Source organism: Leiobunum rupestre, chromosome 3 (genome assembly GCF_980474605.1).
Source record: "Leiobunum rupestre chromosome 3, qqLeiRupe1.1.hap1, whole genome shotgun sequence".
NCBI lineage: Eukaryota > Metazoa > Arthropoda > Arachnida > Opiliones > Sclerosomatidae > Leiobunum > Leiobunum rupestre.
The window spans coordinates 2,345,253-2,367,594 of NC_143386.1; the positions used below are offsets into that span (position 1 = coordinate 2,345,253).

At 32.2% G+C, this 22,342-nt stretch overlaps 1 protein-coding gene across 1 annotated transcript; it reads right to left on the reverse strand.

The window, feature by feature from the left end:
- Positions 1 to 354: 354 nt before the first annotated feature.
- Positions 355 to 19,568, reverse strand: LOC149949091 (uncharacterized). Its single transcript, XM_090169340.1, has 2 exons — positions 19,343 to 19,568; positions 355 to 824 (listed from the first exon to the last, which is right to left on the reverse strand). Exons 1-2 carry the CDS (start codon positions 19,566 to 19,568, stop codon positions 355 to 357), a joined length of 696 nt encoding a protein of 231 aa, XP_090025466.1.
- Positions 19,569 to 22,342: the final 2,774 nt, after the last annotated feature.

Here is a 22,342-nt window from a genome sequence, read left to right on the forward strand (position 1 = left end):
ATTTTTTTTGTACGTAAGGGTATTCAAAATGTGATAGTTGCATTGTTATCTGTGATTTGTTATAACAAATAAGTACGTCAATGCTTTTCCTATGAATACCCTTATTTACGAATACTATTCAAAGTGTAACTAATTACCATTAATATGTAATGAATTTAGAAATTTGCATTGCTGTGATACTAAATTTATGGTTTTTGGAAAAGTTACGGGTAAAATAAGTGTTAGTCGCTCACCAGTATTTCATTTGTACAAATATACAAATTTATTGATGATTTTAACTGAATTAAAAATGATGAAATGTGAAATATATTCATTTTTATTTACATATAACTTTCACTAAAATCTTCATCCTCGCTAACTGGTAAATAAATGTTCAAAATCACTCACAGTGTAATCGTCTAACTCATCAGCAGTAATATTTAAATCAATTGAAGAATCGCTTGCGATGAGCGGGTTTTGAAAATTCGTTAGCAGTGCCGCTACCGTCCACAATTGATTTATAACAGGCGCTAAAGTTATTGGGATAGGTCTATCAAAAATATGGTAATTTTTAATTCGATTAATTCGCCGCTCAACGTGTATTCTGAGCTTGGCAATTTTATGGGTCTCATTAACTTCCTCTTTGGAAAACTGATTGTTTTCTCTTAGAAAGGGGGGAATATTCAGTGTCACGTTAAGTGGTTTTAGTAAGTCTTCCAAAAGAAAACCTTTATCAGCCATCACTGAATCTTGGGGGGCAAAATCCATAGCAAGAAAGCCACTTTTTTTGGTTAGTTCTTTATCAGAAATATTTCCTGTGTAAAGAGCTGATACGAAGGTTAGTAGTAGTAAACTAAAACTTAGCACTTTTTTCCAAGATGGCCGCCAAGATGGCCACCAAAACAACCCCCCCACCCCCCAAAAATATTTTCCAAAAATTTTTGTCCTTGGAAAAATCGAAAATATTTTTGTTTTCAAATTTCACCTTGAAGATAATCTTTGACCTCGACGCCTGACACCTGTCAACAACCACTAAGCCTCGGTCTATCAAATCAACAAGTTTGGTCACGATCGGACAAGGTCGAACCGAGATATCGGCGGTAATGTGTGACCCCACCAAATACTTATGTTAATTTACTTTTGGTGTCATTTTTTCGTTTTTTTCGTTTTTTCGCCGTTTAAAATGTTAATTAGTTATTTGCGAGATGGGGAAACGAATTCGCGACCTTCGCTTTATACCCTTGGCGGTTTTGGCCCCACCCAAAATACTTTAAATAATTAAACTAATATAAATAAGTTTTCATTTTTCGCAAATATTTTATTATTTTAAAAACAATGCTAGTTTAAGTAATCAAAAAACACAATTAGTTATTGTAATATTTAATAACTATGATATTGCAATATATTTTTTTAAACATTTAACAAAATATGAAACACTAACAATAAAACTAAAAGCTAACAAATTAAATTAATAATAAAGAATTAAAGAAGGTTGTATAAATAATTTGAAGGCTGAAAAATATAAAAACACAAATGTTAAAAATATTTTAAGTGTATAATTAAAAATAATTATAATTACATCAATTCGTAGAAGGTATTTTTCCTCTTCGGTACAAAACGAGATGTCGGGTTGGAAATTCAGGCTAGAATTTATAAATATAAATAAATTAACCTATTAAAAATGAATATATCTAAAAAATATTTACCACAAGAATTCTTTTTGTTGCTCTATCATCGCACGAATAAAACACTGGTTTTGGTCTTAATCGCTTCGGAAGTATACAGTTCGAGAATGTCTGAATTAAAACAGATCGAATGTTGTTCAATGCCAACATGTTGAATTTGATCTAACATACGAAGTTCAGACTTTAAATTCTTGTGATTCCATCGCGAAATTTGACGAGTATTACAAAGAATAAACATTCTTACTACTCGAAGAGAAAAATTTTAAAGATCGCGGCAAAAGAAAGTACAGGCTTTAGATGTAATTCACCAGACATCTTGAGTTTAGATTTCTCCTGGTAAAATCCTTTACATTGAGATTTTATAGTTTAAGCCCGACTTTTATTTAAAAATTTAAAAATATTGTCTTTGGGAATAATTATTAATTTTTAATACAACGAAGGTTAACTAATTATCCCTATCCTTCTTAAACATGTTTTTATAAATTAATAAAAACAATTATATTCAATTTTTAAAAAAACAACCTAGTACAAAATGTACTTAGACATTTTTCAGTTAATATACTAATCAATTACAAAAACAAACATAAAACATTAAAGTTTAACAGATATTAGTATAAAAAAGTACATAGAATACATGAAAAAGAACCGAAAAAAAAACAGAAAGAATAATAAATAATCAATGGGTCGTTTGATATGTGCGATAGGTTGTATATATGCTCAAGTGTATATAGCGAAAGAGATGAAGAAACAAAAAAGATAGCGCAAGAGATGAAAAAAACAAAAAAGATAATAATAATAGAAAAACATTAAATCTAATACAAAGCGTACTAATATCATTTCTTGAAAACTTATTGGATAAAAAGATGAAAGCAAAATTTAATATAGAGAAAAAAGAACTTTACACCAATCCCAACATTAAATTAATAAAGCTAGTTAAAAAAGAAAAAGTAGATTATGAAATATTAAAAACAACCTCCACCGCCTGAATTAAATTAATAAAGCTAGTTGATTTGGAAAACATATTTAAACACTTAAACTTTCTAAAATAAAAACATTTAAAATAAAAAATATAAAACATTTTAAAAATTAAAACCTTTCACCAAAATAAACAAATTAAAAAATAAAAACACAAAAAAGTCTTTAAATAAAAACATTAAAATTTTATAAGGTTTGAGTCCTATTTCAAAAAATAAATAGTTTTAGTTTTTAAAAATAAATAAATTTTTGTAATTACCTTGAGTCGCAGTTGGAAAAGTTGCCGACGATCGTTAAATTTTGATTCGGTCGAGATAATTTGCAACTAAATAAAAATATTTATTTTAATTATTGTAATTATTTTTTTAAAATTAGTATTCCTTACTCTAAAGTTGTAACTATTTTAACTTCTTGTCGATCCAAATCATTAATAAAAAATAGAACGATCATGCCTAATTCCAAACGGATGTTATACCGTGTTAGGCGAAAGTCAGTGGTAATAGATAAATGTTTTTTTCGGAAAAAGGAAACTTGTTGTAATTGAAAGAGTATTAAAAGATCACGTTGAAGGCTCCTACGATTTTTATGTTGACGGAACCATGGGATCTTATTTAAATTTTTATATAGGCGCATATGTTTTCCAATTAGGCGTAAAATTTCGTAAGAAAACCAGCCTTCAAGAGAGGATTGAGTGTGGAACAATAAGCCGTCAAACTCAAAAGCCTCGTGGGGACAGACAAAATTAACAGAATGAACGTCAAATAGACAAGAATTGTTATTGATTCTTCTAGAAAAAACCGAAGCGAAAACAGCTGGTGATAATTTGAAAGAATTTTTTATAAAGGGACAGGCAAAAACAATTTTGTTAAAGGGTTCTATTAATGTTTTACACTCAAGAAAGACAGTTCTCATACAGTAATTTTCAACTCTAATTGAAATATCGTTAATTTTAAAAAGGTTATAATTCCTAACTTTACGTAAAGCTAAATATTTTAGTGAAAAAGGGTTAATAGCGAGAGGATGAGTAATCTTACCAGAAACAGTCAAAACTTCGCGAGAGCCCATGGTTTATAAAAGGAATACGTTGAAAATCATGCTTTTATAAGAAAGATTTCAGAATATTTAATTTTTACATCCTGATTTTAACCTGTTTTAAAATCAAGTCAAAAGACAATTTTTTATCAAATACACCCTGCAGAAATATAATTTTATCCATTCGTTTAAATTTTATACCTCGCAGAAATATATTTCTTCCCATAGAATTTTAAAACATCTAACCCTGTAATTACCAAAATTCTTACATCCATAATCGATTTTTAAAGCAAAATAATATTAAAACTCTTAGGGCGTTGTCTTTTTTGTCACGAAAATTAAATATAAAGTCCTTCAAAAAAATAATTAATAATTTTATATTTTTATACATGTCTACATATTTAAATTGTTATTCACAAACAATTTTAAATACCGTTGAAATACTGATAAATTATAACTAGGTTCTATCCTTGTAGTATTAATCACTTTAATATTCAAGGTTTTATATTTCGAAAAAAAATTAATGAAAAATACATTTGGTATAAAAGGGCAAAATTTTCTATTGAATCATAACAGGCTAAAATGGCTTCCACAAGTAATAGTCAAATCTCCGAGAGTCAGGTAGTTTCAGTTTTCGATAGTCCTGAACAAGAGATGTTATTAGAGTCTGACGAATCGGATGGGGACTATATTCAAGAGGTTCGTCGCATGTCAAACATCGAACAAGTTGGAATCGAACAATCAGTGAAAGTCAAGAAAGGGGGAGTGTCTTACGAAACTAAAACTCCGAGAAAAAAAGCGAGCGACAAGGGATTATATCTAGATATCCAGATATATTCATATAAAAACATCAAACATCTTCCCCAAGATGAACTCTGGAAGGGTGATTATAAGAGGGTGAAATTCTTAGCTAACACCCTATCCATGGATGTTATTCGAATAATAAACTCAACAAACAGGCTGAAAAAATTAATTGAGCAGACGGAAGGAAAAATTGTTGTTCCACCCACGAAGGCAAGTTAAACTCATTAATTAATTATTCGTAATAGTAATTAGAATAATATTTTAGACCTGGAAACGAAATTAGAACATGGAAGACTCCGACGAATACGATTCGGACTCTCAATTAGACTTTTCATCGTTAAACAGTTTTAATTATAAAAAGTTTTATAAAATTAAAAAATTAAGCCCTAGAAATTCAAAAAAGTGGAAATGTAAACAACTGGACATTGACCTAGATCTAATAGACTTAAACGAAATCCCCACACATTTATTTTTTACAGTATTTGAAAAGATTCTGTTTAAAATTATCAAATACGTAAGACAAGAAGCACCCGGTTTCGATTTCCTCAGATTTGCAATTCAATCGGAAAATTTAGAACATCCAATTAACATTAAATTTATTAAAATTGATCAGTTAACTGTTTCGCGAATATTTAACCATATAGCTCGCGTTGCTCAATCAAAAAAAGATTTCTTACTAGATGGAGAAATTAAATTTAGTATAATTCTTTTGAAATCCCCACAGAAAATGGGAAAAAAATTTTTATCTCTAAAAAATAGAGATATTATCGATCTTGATGCTTTTTTAAAAACTAAAGCCAATTTTTACTATATCAATAATATCGATAATTTGTGCGTAGCAAGAGCCCTTACAGTAGGAATAAAACTCTGTGAAATTGCCGAGTACAAAAAGAATAAACTTCCATTAACAACCGTTCTTAAAGAATATCGAACCTTAACACTCTTTCGTAGTAAATTACAAACTAAAGCCGCTAAGAAATTGCACGATGATGTAGGAATTGCTCGAGGCGCTGTAGAAATTGGTGATATAGCCAAATTTCAATCATATTTAGCCCCAAAGTATCAGATAATAATATTTAACGCCACGGAAAATTTTCAAATTTATTTCAAGGGTTTTCCCCCTGCCGAACACAAAATTCTACTTGTAAAAATTGGCACGCACGTTCATTTAGCTAAAAATCTTCATTCCATTTGGGGCGGTGTAGCTTCATGTTTAAATTGCGAAAAAATTTTTTATTCCACCACACATAGGAACAAACACCACTGTTTTTCTGCTTCAAATATAAAATGTAAAAGGTGTTTAGGTCGAGAATTTCACGAAATTTTAGAAATTCCTTTAATTCGATGTAAACTTTGCAATAGATATTTAAAACAAGGGGAATGTTATAGTTTTCACCTAAAAAATGAAACTTGCAAGCTTTTCCACAGATGCGAAAAATGCTGTGTTCAATTTGAAACTTCAAAAACTCACAAATGTGAAACAACTTGCGAGTCTTGTAAAATCGATCATCCTCCAAACCAACATTATGTTAAACAGTCGACATTTAAAAAGAATCCAAAATCCTATGTATATTTCGATATTGAAACCATAATCGAGAATAATGTGCATAAACCCATTCTCTTAGTGGCCCAAAGTGAAATTTTAAATCAGCCTGTGGAAACCACGGTTTTTGAAGGACAATATTGTGTAAATAACTTTCTCAATTTTTTGTTTCAACATGAAACTGTTTTACTTACGGATGGGAAACGAAAGCGAAAAACTATTAGACCAAAATTTACCAACCTCATCGTAATGGCCCATAATCTAAGATCTTTCGACGGAATGTTTATTATTTCTAAATTAATTAATCATGTCATTCCCGAGGTTATTTACGATGGAGCCAAGATACTAACTATTTATATTAAAGGGGTAGACATTCGTTTTGTAGATTCTTTGAACTATGTTAGTGCTCCTTTAAGACATTTTCCTAAAATGTTTTCTTTACCTCAATCTAAAGGATATTTTCCCTATATTTTTTGGACGAAAGACACTTTGAACTATTCAGGTAAAATTCCGGACGAAAAATACTTTGAACCCCATAAAATGAAAGAATTTGAATACCGAGAATTTAAAAATTGGTATTCACACAAACAGCTCGAACCGGTCTATTGTATTAAATCAGAATCCAGAGCGTATTGTCTTTTAGATTGTAATTTATTACGCTTAGCTATGCAGAAATTTCGCATCTTATATAAAGAACTAATTGAAATTGATATCAGTAATTATGGGGGTATCTCTCTTTCTGGGGCACTTAATAATGTATTTATTGACAAGTTTTTAGAACCATATACACTATGTACTATTCCTGCTATCGGTTTGGCAAGTAGACAGAATCAAAGCGAGATTGCATTAAAATATTTATCTTGGTACGAGAAGGAAAATAATTTAATTTTGCAAACTGTCAGAAGTTCAGGGGGAGAACAGTCTGTAGGACCGTATTTTGTAGATGGTTACTGTGAAAATCCACCCATAGTAATTGATGTAATGGGTGATTTCTGGCACGGTTGTCCAAAACATTTTTCTGGCTCGAGCTTTAATTCAATTGTCGGAAAAACATTCAAAGAAATTAGAGAAAGGGAATTAGACCGAAAAGAATTTATTGAACTAAATTTACCAAACCACACATATATTCAAATTTTTGAATGTGAGATATTAGAACTGTTGAGAAAAAATGTCGAGGCGAAAGCATTTTTTAATACAATTAAAATCATTCCTAAAATTAACCCTAGAGATTCGCTAGTGGGTGGCCGTGTAGAAACAATTAAACTGTATCATGAAGTAGAGCCCTTACTTGGAGAACAAATCCGATATTTTGACTTTTGTAGTCTGTACGCCTATTGTTTACAAAAAATGGAATACGGTTGTAAAAATGTTAAAGTTATCACACACAATTTTGATTATGCCCCAGACGCGTATTTTGGAATAATTAGTTGTCGAATACTCCCCCCCAGAGACCTCTACTTACCCGTTCTTCCATACCGATTTAATAAAAAACTTTATTATCCTTTATGCGGAAGTTGTGTAATAAATAATGACAGCAAATGTACCCACAGTATTGACGAACGCGCTATAACGGTAGTCTTACCCTCGGTGGAAATCTACTATTCAATAAAAGAATGTAACTACAAACTATTAGAAATTTTCGAAGTATATCACTATAGTATTACAACAAATTTTTTCAAAACATATATTGATATTTTTTTTAAAGCAAAAGTTAAAAATTCAGGATTTCCACCCAATATTAAAACATATCAAGAGCAAAAAGAGTATTTAGACGCGATATACGAAGCTGATGGAGTACGGTTAGAGCCTGAGGAAATTGTTGATAACCCATCCTTAAGAACTTCCGCGAAATTGGCGCAAAATTCGTTATATGGCAGAATGGCGTTAAGAATGGACAAATCATCAACTAAAATTATACATCGCTACTTCCAATTAACCGAGATTATAGCAGACACATCGAATAAATTAACAGACTTTCATTTAATCAACAACGATGTTGCCATGGTAAGCTATAAAAAAAAAGTGAGCTTGCGCCAACTTTTAGCAAAGGTAACGTTATTGTGGCTTCCTTTGTCACCAGTTACGGTCGTATTCATCTGCATAAGCTAATTAATAGGCTGGGGAAGCGTGTAATTTATTATGACACGGACGGAATAAAATTTACACATAAACCACACGAGTGGCTACCCCCCCTTGGTGGTAATTTAGGTGAACTTACGTGCGAGACTCCGAATTCATATATCACAAAATTCGTATCAACTGGACCAAAAAGCTACAGCTATAAACTTGAAAATAATCAGACAATTATAAAACTTAAAGGAATAACTCTTACCAGGGAAAACTCAGACATCATACATTTCGACGCCTTCAAACAAATGATTTTTGTGCCAAATACCGAGTTTAAGGTGAAAATTCCCTTTAACGTAATAAAAGATAAGTACAAAATGCTTTTACGTGTTGGCAACTTAAGTAAAACTTTCAAAAAGACTTTTTGTAAACGTGTGCTACAAGATAATATTTCCAGTGTTCCCTATGGATATTTAGAATGTGAAAATGGCGAATTGTAAAATAAAGTTGTCTTTTAATTATAAATCTAAAAATCATGTAACAAAAAAACTTGCAAAACAGGTGTCATTTAACCACATAGTTATCGTAAATGAAATCTCTTCCGAAAATCGAGTAAATACTTTATTTTTAAATAACCTAAGATTTAAACTTTTAACTTCCAAAATTGAATTTTTACTAAAAAACGGGAATTAATAGTTTTTTTTGGTGAAGTAGATATTATGATTTTATTTTTTATTCAAAATGTTATTTTTGTATGTTGTTTTGAAACTTTATATAACTGGTGAAGGGATAGTTTTGATAAGAAACATTAAACTTTAATAAAATAGTTTTTTAAATTTAAAAATGTGTTTATTTTTTCATATATTCTATAAAACAGACAATGTACTAACAAAATACGTAGTATGTTGTCTTTGTTTAAACAGTAATGTCTTATATAAAATTTCTTTCACCGTTTCGAATGATGGTATCAGGCCCTACTATGTCGGGCAAGTCAGCATGGACGAACTCACTAATTAGATGGAGGAATGAATTAATTGATAAACCTCCTATTAAAATTATTTATTGTTATTCGGTTTGGCAATCAGGTTACCACGATTTATCTCAGTTTTTAACCGATATAGAGTTTATTCAAGGACTTCCGCCAATGGACAGCGAGTTCTGGGAATCAAATAAAAATTCTTTACTTATTATTGACGATTTAGCAGACGAACTTTACAAAAATGATCAAATTGCGAAATTAGTTACCGTAGACAGTCATCATTATGAAATTTCAGTTGTATTAATCTCACAAACCCTATTTCCTCGAGGCAAACAATCTCGTTTAATCTCTCTTAATATGTCATATCTAAATCTGTTTAAATCTCCTCGAGATCTAAGTCAAATCCAATATCTGGCCAATCAAATATCTCCAAATAACACAAAAATAATTAAAATGGCCTACGATATGGCTACTGGAGAACCTTACAATTCGCTATTTATAGACACATCTGTAACCACTCCAGATAGCTTACGATTAAGATCGTACACATTTAATCAAAACGGACCACAAATGGTAGTTTTTTCCAATAATAAATAATTTACTATATTATTATCAAGTTCATTAAAGAAAATGACACCAAAAAAGACAGTACGTAAAAAAACTACTCCTATTGCAAATCCCTCTGACAGGTTTAAAACACACTATCCATATTTAAATTTATTGTATAAATCTAAAGGAGGGGTACGTAAAACTTTATTAGCTAACAGTTCTCCAAAGCAATTAAAAGCCTTACAAAGCGTTTGCAAAAACTTGAAAGGTGGTGGAATTATATTATCTAAAGCCAAAAAAAAACAACTTTCTAAATATAAAAAAACAATACGTTTCTTAGCCAGTCCGAAAATTTCGCAAAAAAAGAAGCGTGCTCTAATAATTCAGAAAGGTACGGGATTCTTCATACCGGCTTTATTAGGCTCTATTGTTCCTTTAATTGCCAATTTATTCAATAAAAGATAAAATGAAAAAAATGATTTTAGTTCCCGCCTCGAGTGTCGGACAAATATCTCAAGAAAATAAACAGCTTGTTTCTCCCCAGGAAACGTATTATAACTTATTAGATAATGAGTTGCAAAATATATTAACTTCTAATTTAAACAGCCGCTCTAAATTGCGAGAATTTCTAAAAATACTGAGCGAGGCCCGGGAAATGAGAAAAGCGATACCGGTACCTAAAGTTGAAATTACAAACTTTCAAGCCCCCGGACCTGTTGCTCCATTAAATTCCCCGTTCACCTCGCAAATTTATTCACCCTTCAAAACGCCCGAGGGAGTTAACGCTGGCGACGCTGCGGAGGTTCGTTTAAATACTATGACACGCAAAATGAAAGAATATCTCAGCGAGAGAGAAAACGATCAGAGTAGAAAATTCCCGAGTCTCTTAAAAAATGTAGAATCTTGGAAGAGGAAAGCATCTACGCCGATTGTTAAGCAACAAAAGACAATTACCGATGATAGAATGCGTAAACGATTAAGTCGAGAAAATGAAATATTTGAAGAATACTTAGAAAATACCGATATTGGAAGTCAATTAAGTCAGGAAGAGGATTGGGATCGAGAGCTGTCTTTGGAGGAGGGTGCTGTCGGTGGTGTTCCAATATCGCCGCAAAAAAAATTAAAATTACCATCCCCCCCAAAAAAATCGCCGAGGCCTAAAAGACAGACCCGCCCTCCTTCTCGTTGGCAAGAATAATAAAAAATGTGTAAAAATAATTATGTGTGAAATAAATAAACATTTTTTTTATTTTAAACAAATCGATTTATTTCGTTTCCACTCTTTCATCAAATGAATACATATATTCAACAACGCTAAACTATCGTTTCTTTTTAAATCGAAATTATACAATTCGTTAATTATTTTACTGTAAGAAATCCCCATACATCTCGAGGTTAGAAAATAAATCACATGTGGTCCGCAGTTTTGGCTTTTATTTGATTGAAATTTATGAGTATTGTGTCGAATACGCTTGCTATATCGCTCTAGCAAAAATCCATAGTCACGATGTGATCTTCCTAGAGAACAAAAAAAGTCCAGAGTGTCGCCCGATTTGTAAACAGCCGTCCAATGAGACCCTGGAAGCGTATCGGGATCGGTGTTGATTACGAAACAATATGATTTTTTTTTAATTGGAACTTTTGGTAATCTATTAGCGGGAAACACTCCGATAAATTTATCTCTCGAACGGGGGTCACACTTAAGTATAGCTTGGATTTGATTAGTATTCATCTTTCACGTCACTGTCAAAATGCATAATTTCTCATATTGATCTTTTGTTAAGTTGATTCCTCTGATAGATGGTTTTAAACTACCGTCTTCTTTTTTAAAATGTCGCACGTCAAAAGTTTCGTTACATTTTACAAGGTACGTGTCTCTTCCTAAATTAAAGGCTTTGTCGCAAATTCCAATATCTAAGCTGTATTCTGGACTTCTTTTTTTAAATTTCATCGCGGAGGAAACTATTGTGGCACTAACACCAAATATTACAATCGCGAGACCCAGGAGAATGTGAACTTTACCCATGGATAACAAATTGTTGAATAAAGACTGTAGCGCTTTACACTTGAATTTTAACTATTTCTTGAGCGTAAAAAGCTCCTTTAATTATATTGCCGGTCAAATCTTTCACAATATACATACAGGGATCTCTCGTAATTACTCTATGAATTTCAAATATTTCGGCTGTAAACGTTCCCTTGTATGCCTTATCAAATGTTGTTTTTGCAACTGCTAATCGAACTTTATCCCCAATTTTTAAACTTGCCTTTCCAATCATACTAAGATTGCCATAGTTTTTTTCCCAAATTGCCGATTCATTGTTTTTATTGACATCTTTAGGGGCGATTCCCGTTGTTGAATGTTTTCGAGCGTTATAAGCTTTTGCAATTAATGGTAGTTTATTAAGATAGTGTAAATCGCCGGTCTTGGTAATTATTTTAAAAATTTTAGATTTTACCGTGCGAACGAGTCTCTCGACCATAGAAGCTTTTTTCTCGGAGTACGTGAGGTAATGTTGTATGTTATAACGTTTTAAGAGAGCGCGAAATGGGGCGTTTCGAAATTCTGTCCCTGCGTCGGTACATAAATTAAGGGGTACCCGTTTTTTGAAAATCTCTCTAAAGGCCTTCACAATCTCGCTCGAGGTTTTATTTTTAATTGGCAGAATGAAAGCGAATTTGCTTAGAATGTCCTGAACTAATAACGTATAGCGGTACTTTTTATTAAAAGTTTGTAAAATAGGGAGGTCTAATAAATCGGCCATAAATGTCTCATCAATCGTCGTTACATATAATTTGTTACGTTTAAAATTTAACCTCCTAGCTCTGTGTTGTGTGTAGGTTGGTTGTTTACTGAGAAAATTTTTAATTTCTTTTTTCGAAATTTTGGGAAATTTTTTTCTTAAAGTAACACTGTCAGAATAACTGTATGGGTTTTCAACATCGTAATAAACTTTACTTAATTGTTTGTCTGTTTTTGACAACACCATCTTTAAATGTGTGAATAGAAATAATAAAAACAGATTATAGTAAAAGTTTTTATTTTAATAAATTAAATCGCATTTTAAGTTTGAAACATTTTGTACAATATCAAAATATAATTGACTTTCTACTATTAAGGGATCAAGTCCAAATTCCTTTTGGAATCTTACAACAATATGATCGTAGTTTAATTGGGGGATAGCTATTAATATCATATTTTCCACTCGGTCTTCAAAATTTGTGCTAAATCCTAGTTTACAAGAGACATCGTGAGCAATCGAAGATTTACAATGCGGATTCTCACAATTTTCGGTAATTTCAAACATTTTATCCGTAAGCTCATGTACAATTATGTCACGCATAATATTTTTTGCCGACAAAATTAAATTAATCTCCTGATCAATTGTATGTTTACAATGTTTTAATCTTTTCCACCCTGCTTGGTTGAGATTAAAACCATAATTTGTAGAATAGAAAAGATGATACAAATGGTTTTTTCCTCTGGCACAAGCACGCACATCCACGAGTTTTTCCTTTTGTCCCTTGAAACAGTCGATTTTTATCTTTGAACCTTCAAGCGGAAGCCAGGTGTGAAAACTAGCAACTTGGTCTTCAAAAAAATCAGTTATTTCCTTTTCGAATGTGAATAGAGATTGCCAGGCTTCTAAATTCAGTTCAAATTCGGCGCAAGTGTCTAGTCGGTAAATTTTGATGGATGGATTTACATATCCTAGCACCGTTACTTCTTGTTTGGGTGAGAGACTGTGAGTTCGAGACATCTTTACCACTACGATTTCGCGAAACAACTAATCAATCTTTGCCCTCGTTGATTGATTTTATTCCGTAATATACGTAACTTGACGCTCTTGGTTAATGACAAATCGGTTTTCGTATTCTCCAATAATAATTATGTTTTGAATATTAGTTAAGGGGGAAGCAAACTTCATTACCATACGTAAACTACCATTTCGTTGAATTGAGAGGTTGTTAGAGTTTGCCGAGGAATCGTAAGTTAAATCAAACGCGAATAATGTATTACCGTTTTTATAATTTTCGTAATCAATACAATTACCAGAGTTATTTCCAATTAAATCCATTGCCGAGAATAGTGAATAATACGACCGAGTATAGAGGTTTTTATTAAAATCTGGAGTTAGAGCAGTTTCTGGTATATTCTGGTCGTCTAATGAAAGTTGTAAGAACGAGAGATTATTATGGTTAAATTGAAAGGGATTTTCTCGACTAGACCCGTTGTAAGCAGAATTGTTTACCATTCCGATTATTACCCGATTTGGAATTTTACCTAAAAAAATATTTGACTTCACGAAATCGCTCGCGCCTGCTGAAATTGTCAGAGTTTTAACAACAGTTTGTGTTAGATCGTACAAAGCCCTCTGTTTGTGCAATATAGCATTATGTGCCAGCTGTAGATCTGGATTTACGATAATATGTTTAGCAGTAAGAACAGCGTCTTCGATAATTAATCTATATTTGATATTAACATCTTCTTGTGATATAATTATAAATTCATCGGAATTTTTCAAGAGTCGAATTCTTAAATTCACTTTGTTTAAAAGAAATTTGTCTATTTTACAAGAGTCTACATGAAGTCTTCCCATATATTCACAAAGTTTCGATCCCGCAATATCTTTACTTCTTTTTAAAATTCCATTATTTTTTTTATCTTTATGAACATCGTTAAACGCTAGCGTTGGGTCGCAAAACCCGTCTTCGTAATAGCCCTCGGCGGTTTTGTAAGATTGTTTGGCGCCTTTATCAAAATTTAAAACTGTTGCTAAATATGCTAAATATGGGTAGCAGTTGTTGCTAGATTGTACTAAAGTCTCATTCATAAACACGTCTATTTGGCTAAAAATAGAATGCAATGGAAGATTGCATAATGATACTTTTTTTTCGGCTGCAGGTATATCTATTAAAACACCGTTTTGTTCTTTTTTAACCCGAATTCGAATTTTAAGCATCAAGTTTGACATGTCAATATAATAATCTCCCCCGGGGATAGAAAAATCAATCTGTGTAGCATTAGACAAGGGAGCTATAGGGAAATAGTCTACAAATTTATTTCCCTCAATATTACCATTAATCAGGGGTTCGTTAAAAAGCTCCAACTCCGAACACATAGATTCAAATTGAGGCATAATGCTTTAGTCAAGAAAATCGGTTTTTGTTCTCTTGCGTTTTCTTTGCTTATTGCGTAATTTTGATTTGCGCTTCTTTACTCTTCGAGCTCCAGAGCCTTTCTGTGTATTTAATATGGTATCCCCGAGACTATTTAAAAGATTTGTTCCAGCAATTTTACTATTTTTTTTTAACGACTCCTTAAAATTTTGACCAGCAACAACATCGTCCATTATCCTTTTCCCCATAACCAACCCTTGAATACCGAGTGATTTAGCTACGGGTCGAAAAAGAGGTGTTACGAATCTTGCTAAACTTTTAAAAATTGCGCCAAATCCACGACCAGTCTGATATTGACTTCCTCGAAAGATGTTATATCCGCGTCCTGTTTGAACATAATGATGATAATATCTTTCCATGATGAGCTTGTTTTAAGTGTACTTTAGACTAAGCATCCAGTCTTTTAAATATTAATTTAATAATAGTCTTGCCTGTTTTATATGGCAGGAGTTCACCGTAATCCGACCTTAAAGAAATTTCTATAGTCTGTATTTGATCGTAGAGAACTGGAAAATGGTCTAAAAAATGAAATCTTTCAACCTGTGCTCGATTTTTATTTTCGTTTAATTTGATAATTCTCAGCAGGGGGGTATTAGTGTGTCCTGTTATTATAGGTTGTATAATATTTGTATAGACATAAATTCCGGATATTCCGTGGTTGAGATCTGCGGGGTACATGCCTATTTCGTTAAAAAGAGGCCTTTCAATTTGATTGTTTGAAAAACCTAACATTCTCCCGAGTTTGGGGTTATCTATTGGAAAGGTTAAAAAACTGTTTCCACCCAAACCTTTAACTGAAACTGTCGAATCTGAATTAAAATTAAACTCGAATTTAGCCCAACTCTGATGTGGCAATGATTGTTTCATTGCTAATAAAATATCATCAATAGTGTGGTACACACCAGTTGGAATTCGACAATGGAATTTGTCTACAATATTTAGTTTATTATTTTTACCATGTTCGTAATTGTGGAAATCAATATCACGTTTTTGTCGTCGACTATTCTCAACTCTGTTTAAATCATTTCGAAAAATTATAAAATTAGTCGTATTATCTATTTCTAATCTAATTTGAAGAGGGTCTAATGCTTTGCTTTTATAAACTGAGGATATATAATCTACTTTGTACTCAATTTGTAAGAGGTCTGCTAGAGGACCGAATATTTTAATTTCCAACCCACTCATTAATTCAATTTGAAAATAATAATTTCCATTTTCTTTGAAAATAAAAAAACCCGCCTTAAGTGAGATATGCGAATCAAAATATTTTTGAAGTTCATTCAAAATTTTGAAATGAAGAGATAACGGTATAAAATTCCCGCCTAAATCTTTATCAGCCTCGTAATAGTTTCGTTCAAACGTATAACTGTCATTTTCCCAGTTAGGGTGTTCGATTGGAATATTTTTATTGTACCTAAAATCTATAACCGATTCTTCATCTGACATAAATTTTTCCTCATACACTTTTAAAGGATTTTTACTGCTAATTACACCATTTTGAAATTCTGGCGCGTTTATATTAAAAATATTTGCTAATCTCCCAGTGAAGGCAATTTGTAGATCTCTAGGAAATGAAATTCTCAAGTAATGACCTCGATTTATTTCTTCTATTGCGTAACTAATTTCGTACCGATTTAAAGGGGGGAAGTTAGTCGCCTGTTGAATCTCGTTTTTTAATTGCCTATGCAAAGATAATGGGATAATATTTCCAAAATCATCTCTCTGACCTTCAAATAAAAAAGGTTGTATGATTGATACGGAATAGAAAGCCCAATCTTCCTGCTCAAATTGCGGTATTTTTGTTGTCTCAATACGTATGTCGATAAAATTAGTACGCGAATTAAAAGTAATATTATTTAAATTATTTAGCGGGCCAAATTTTTGAATACCCGTAAAATAAGTGTCTGTTGGAATTTTAAAAAGATCTGCTAATGGATTTTGAAATTTAATTTCCATTCCTACCGGTATTTCTAAATTAAAATATAAATTATCTTCATCATCGGAAGATATCGCTGTTTTTAATCCGTCAAACTGTCTTGGTTTACATCGTTCTAATAAATCACGTATAATTAAGTGTAATGTGAACGGTTGAATTTCATTATTATATTGTCTTTCTCCCTCATATCTGACCGCTTCAAAAACAATCGCGTAATTATTCCATTGTATTTGTTTAATAACAGGCTGAGATGGTGGCTTAATGGGTATTGGGAGAGAACTTGGTAGATTATTTTCTTCGGAAGGATTTAAATCTTCTGGTTGATTGACGTCTTCATTAATATTTAGAATTAAAGGTTCTGTTGGTAAAATGTTGTTTATATTTTCTTCTAGTTTAAAATTTGACTTTTCTTCTAAATTTGTTTTTGGTTCAAGTTTTGGTTTTTCCTCTTGTTTCACTTCTGGTTTTAGTTTCGGTTTCTTGTTAATTTTCTGTTTTTTTCTCCTGGGTTGTGCTTGTATTTCTTCCACGGGAATTTGTCGTGGTAAATATTTTTGTTGATATTTATTCACAACTAACGCCTTTTTAATTCGTACTTCGATAAAATTTGTTGCGTAAGTTAAGGAAATAGTTTTAGCGTGATTCGAGAGAGGATAATTAGAAAGATAATCACTGTCGACAAAATCATTTTCTCGAAATTCCAGAACAGATGCTAGGGGCGATGCTTGAGGTATTTTTACTTGCACATCTTTTTGTAACTGTATTTTTAATTTTGAACTGTCTTCGTTTTCGTCAACTTTTACCGTATTCATATGTATTTTTCCTTTAAGTGATTGATTGGCCTCAATAGTTTTAGCAAACTCGTTGAGTATATTATTTTGAAGAGATGTTGGAATATTATTCTTATTTCGATCTAGATCACCCTCGTAACGTTTTGGTGGAATTTCAATTTTAATATAATCCCATTGATTTTCTTCGGGTGAAATAACATCTGACACGTGCCCTACTTGGAAATGCGAATACTCATTTGTTATATTCGAATAAGTTTCAGGAAGAATTATTTCTGCTAATGCGCAAGACCATTTTTCATTATTAAAATTTAAAGGTTTTGCTAATTGAACTTTAAAGCTAGAAGGTGTATTTTCCGGGTAAATATCGGGTGATGCGTTCGAAGGTAGAAATACTACGAAACTTGACATCTTTATAATGACAGTTTCAGTTGGGCGACATCTCGTTTTATACTAATAAAAGATTTAGCGTGATAGATCGAAAGGATTGTGATTTGAACTTGAGACTGTTTGAATAACGTCCTGCAACGCTACCGATCTACCACGCTAAACCTTAACATGAAAGAGTTAAAATATCTATTTTTACGTAGGAAAAAAATAATCACAATATATTAGAAAATCATCTTTATTTTACATATTTTCAATCATTTGACAAGTTTGTTCAAGATTTTCCAAAACCTCAATGGGTGTTTCAACTTGATTAAGAGTTAAAATTTGATTATTTTTACAATATTCTTGAAAAAAAATAATTGCTTCCATCTGCTCATCAGATGGCATGACAAAGTCTGGTGGAAATACAACATTTGATTTTATTGTTGAATTTAAAGTTTCTTCGGACTTAATACCAGTTGTCTTTTTTTTACGTTGAATTTTCTTTGGAGTTCCAGTACCATTAACAAACTCGTTTAACCATTCTTGATGTTTTACGTTAAACTCGTTTAAATAATCAATAATTTGATCGTCTAATATTTCTTCTTTGGTTGTATATTCTGGTTTCTTTGAATGAAGACAATCGCAAACATCAATACGAATTTGATTTTTATAACTACTCGATAAGTGATCCATTAAGTGTTGTTTAAAAATTGTCTTGTCAAGACATTGTTCTTGACAAATCCAGCATTTAACACTAAAGTTTAAATTATCAAAGAAATTAAAAGCGTGTTTGCGACATGGCTCATTATAATAACAAGGATTCTCGGTAGGCGATTTGCATTTAATTTCTGGTTTCCCCATAAATAACTTCATTTTTTTAACCTTTAAAGAGCTCGATTTTTGAGACGTCTTACGCTTACACATATCCTTTGACTTTTAAATGTAAAAACAATTATTATTTATAGAAATAGTTATTATTGCAAGTTTAGACACGTTTATTAGCTGTTTAAAGTATTTTGGGTGGGGCCAAAACCGCCAAGGGTATAAAGCGAAGGTCGCGAATTCGTTTCCCCATCTCGCAAATAACTAATTAGCATTTTAAACGGCGAAAAAACGAAAAAAACGAAAAAATGACACCAAAAGTAAATTAACATAAGTATTTGGTGGGGTCACACATTACCGCCGATATCTCGGTTCGACCTTGTCCGATCGTGACCAAACTTGTTGATTTGATAGACCGAGGCTTAGTGGTTGTGTACAGGTGTCAGGCGTCGAGGTCAAAGATTATCTTCAAGGTGAAATTTGAGATTGAAAATATGTTTTTCGATTTTTCCAAGGACAAAAATTTTTGGAAAATATTTTTGGGGGGTGGGGGGGTTGTTTTGGTGGCCATCTTGGCGGCCATCTTGGAAAAAAGTGCTAAGTTTTAGTTTACTACTACTAAGGTTACATAACCTTCTGGACTGATGCCAATTAAACCTTTATAGGTGTTTGTTGATTTGTAGTTTGAATAAGTGGCTGTTTGTAACACTAAGGATTTGGGGACTTGACACTTGATCTCAGTGGCGTCGATCACGCACCGAGTACTTGGATATTTATCTTTGAACTCTGGCGGCATTGTAGCATCTATTTGCTGTCTGGTTTGCCAAATATTTATTTGGCCCAGTTGAAGGTACATGAAATTAATCCACGATATGCACGTAGCACTAATTGTGCTTTCTGAGACTTGAAATCTACGAGCCAAATCTTTGACAAATAAACCTAGTCGCATTCTCATTAGGACAATCAAAAACTGGTCTAAAACGTTCAATTTCCTAGGTCTTCCTGCTGGGGATGTTGAGTTTTCTTTAGTGTTTTTTCCTCTCCACCAAACTATATTTTCGCCATTTGGGCCCGGGTTTAAGAATTCGTAGAGTGCCATCAGCTTTGTATAATTTGGAATTCCGGTATAAAAATGTACATCTGAATCACTTTCTTTAATCATGTTTATACCAAACTTCGTTTTCATAAATTTATTTTCAAGATTTTGACATTTCGTTCTTTCTTCTTCCAACGATTGCTCTACTTCTTTAATTTTGTTTTCCATTATACTGATTCGCTTCTCTTGGAGCTTTACCGTCAAGCTTAGATCTGCGACCAATGCTTTCAAACGATTATTTTCTAATTCTAATGCATTTTCTTGACATAAGGAAACTGATCCTTTCACGGCCATCATTTCAACATCTTGATCTTCTGTCGACTTCGATAAACCCATATTTCGAGTTAACTCTAAGCTTTTGTCTTGATTAAATATTTCAGATGCTGTAGCGTTGGTACTGTCTTCATTAGGCAATGTCACATCTATTTCCATATTCGCTGATGGTATTATATCTCTGTCCGAGTTTTTATGTTCTTGGTCTTCAAATGGTTTCCATTTAAATTTCGATGGAACTACACCATCAAGAAGCCGTCGTTTATTGTTCGCTACGCTTTTCATGAAGTCAGTTTCATTAAAATGAAGGGAGCAAACAAAAATGTTCGATACTGAATTGTAAAGATAATCACGTCTTCTAATTTTTTGTATCCATAGCTTCCTATGCGGGTCGTTAGCAGGTACCCTATGATATGTCACCTAGATATAAAACCTTATTAGATAACCAGTTAATTCTTACATTATTTCCCTCTTGTCTTTCAGTACTTACTTTATTTCCAAGTTTATCCGTGGGTCCTTTTTGAGGGCAGTATAAAACCCCACAGTACCTCATATTCAATGTTTAACCGAGGCTTAACACTTATAACTATGTAATTTTGATATATAAATAAATAAACGGGCATGTAACTAATTTTCTACGTGCCTAAACGTATTGCGAACAATAAAATATATAAAAACACTTAAATTGATAATTATATATTAAGGAATAACCAAAAACGTTCTCTACTAGCTCTGAAAGGTATTAGCAGACAATGATTTCAGATAACCCAATCAAAAGCTGTATTTGTTTTTAAAAAAAAATCTGCCTGACACTGCCATCTATACCTCGGAAAATTAAAAAAAAAAATGTACTAAATGAATGCTGCCCCTAAAGCCAACTTTTCTGTATGTAATATGCGGATAGGTGTATTGTTTTGTACTGCAGCGTTCAGGTAGCGAAAAGGTCAGTCAAAATTGACTTCTCATTAGTGGCATCGTAGATAAAGAATCCTGTGACCCGAAGGAACTGAAGGGAAAGTCGCGTATTCTTAAAGTCATTTTCATAAATCACTCAGCGAATTTTGTTCCACCTTAAAAGCCTAGTTCACACTGGACACTTTGTAAACGTTTCAAAACTGTTTCGAAAGATCAAATTGAACATTTTCGGTGTCAATACGATAAATACTTTTGACTCCCAAATTTTACAATTTGATCTTTCAAAACCATTTTAAAACGTTTCCCAAATGTCTAATTGTGTGGAAAACTTTTCTTGATCAATAAATATTCTTCGCACCTAAATTAAGTGAAAAATTAAAGAGTGGAAAATAACATAGCCCGGCCAAGAAATTAACTTTTCGGCGATAAATGGCTACACTGGTAATTCCAAATTATACATAGGTTAAAGATACAAGGTTTGTCGTTGGAATTCATAACTATTTTTAACATATAAGCACCTCGAAGTAATTGTGTAACGTACAATGAAAAAAACAAAGGAAATTATATTGGGTGATCCCCACACTTTTGAAAATCTATCTGTAAAAAAAACTGCTTCCAACCGTTCACTGGCATTCAGTTTCTAACACCTAAATGGAAAACATTTGTGGATCTGGAGAGCGATGAAGAAGAGTGCCCATATTAAAATGAATTTACAATTTTTAATGGTAGAGGAAATCCTGTGAACAGTTCCATTTCCTCAAATTTAAAGTTAATCTTAAAAAAGTTTTATATATTTAACAATCAATAATTATTTATTAATGGTAGAGGAAATCCTGAATGCACAACAAATGTACCCATTGAAAATAAAGAGGATGAAACGACAGATTGTGAAGAGAAACTACCTCTAACTTATCAGTTGCCCAAGTTACCAAATCGTATCCAGGAAATGATCAGCGAAAAAAATCGCAAGGTTTGGAAATTTATGGAAACCAATTTGCACTCTTGTGTGAAGACATGAGCAGATATACACTGTAAGTTTGACATCAATATGTTGTAACTAAAAGTAAAGAATGAAAACACGACATTATTGCGTAAGTATGATGTTTATTTACAAAACCGACTAGTCAAGGCAACTGTAACGGTTTTTTAAAATCTACCTTTTAAATTGAAGGAAAGATCCAGGCTTATAAAATGTTTTCGCCATTTGAAAGATCATGAAAAATAAATAAGAAATGCAATTGCAATTTTGTTTCTATCTATAACAGGAAAAGACAAATGATGATTTATATTTTCTACGCGTTAGACTACCCTAGATAGCTGCTTAGGCGCAGCAGTGATTGACTGTT

Coding starts and splice junctions, on each gene's coding strand:
- LOC149949091 (XM_090169340.1), bottom strand. CDS start 19,568: ATGTACCTTCAACTGGGCCAAATAAATATTTGGCAAACCAGACAGCAA. Junction 825..19,342: donor TGGCATCAGTCCAGAAGGTT/ATGTAACCTTAG, acceptor TTAGTTTACTAC/TACTAACCTTCGTATCAGCT.